Below are 260 nucleotides of genomic sequence, written 5' to 3'. Positions count from 1 at the left end.
TTGTAACACTCCAAAGAGAAAGGAAAACTTGAAATCGCATCATGTTTAACACCTTTATCTAAATCAGATTTTTTATCTTGTACTTAGGAAATTATTTTCTACAAAGTTATTGATTACATTTTGCATGGAAAAGAGGACATCAAGGTCATACCGTAAGTTTTCCTCTTTTTCTTCTAGTAACCAATGTATTATAGCCAATGTGTGCATTAGAAGAGATAGTATTATAAAAAAAACACAATTTTCTTTTTCACAGATCTCCA

The 260-nt window shown here is 29.6% G+C and overlaps 1 protein-coding gene across 1 annotated transcript in view; it reads left to right on the top strand.

The window, feature by feature from the left end:
• LOC107576846 (rod cGMP-specific 3',5'-cyclic phosphodiesterase subunit beta-like) overlaps nt 1–190 on the top strand; it is a 2,814-nt gene extending 2,624 nt beyond the window's left edge. The window contains exon 5 of the mRNA XM_016262971.1: nt 88–190. Within this exon, the coding sequence (XP_016118457.1) occupies nt 88–156 (69 nt within the window). The 3' untranslated portion in view covers nt 157–190. The remainder of the gene's footprint in view (nt 1–87) is intronic.
• The last annotated feature ends 70 nt before the right edge of the window (nt 191–260 follow it).

This window comes from Sinocyclocheilus grahami, unplaced genomic scaffold (genome assembly GCF_001515645.1).
Source record: "Sinocyclocheilus grahami isolate Dianchi unplaced genomic scaffold, SAMN03320097.WGS_v1.1 scaffold4452.1, whole genome shotgun sequence".
Taxonomy (NCBI): Eukaryota; Metazoa; Chordata; class Actinopteri; order Cypriniformes; family Cyprinidae; genus Sinocyclocheilus; species Sinocyclocheilus grahami.
The sequence above is the reverse complement of the archived record's forward strand: the minus strand, read 5'-3'. Positions and strand labels throughout refer to the sequence as shown.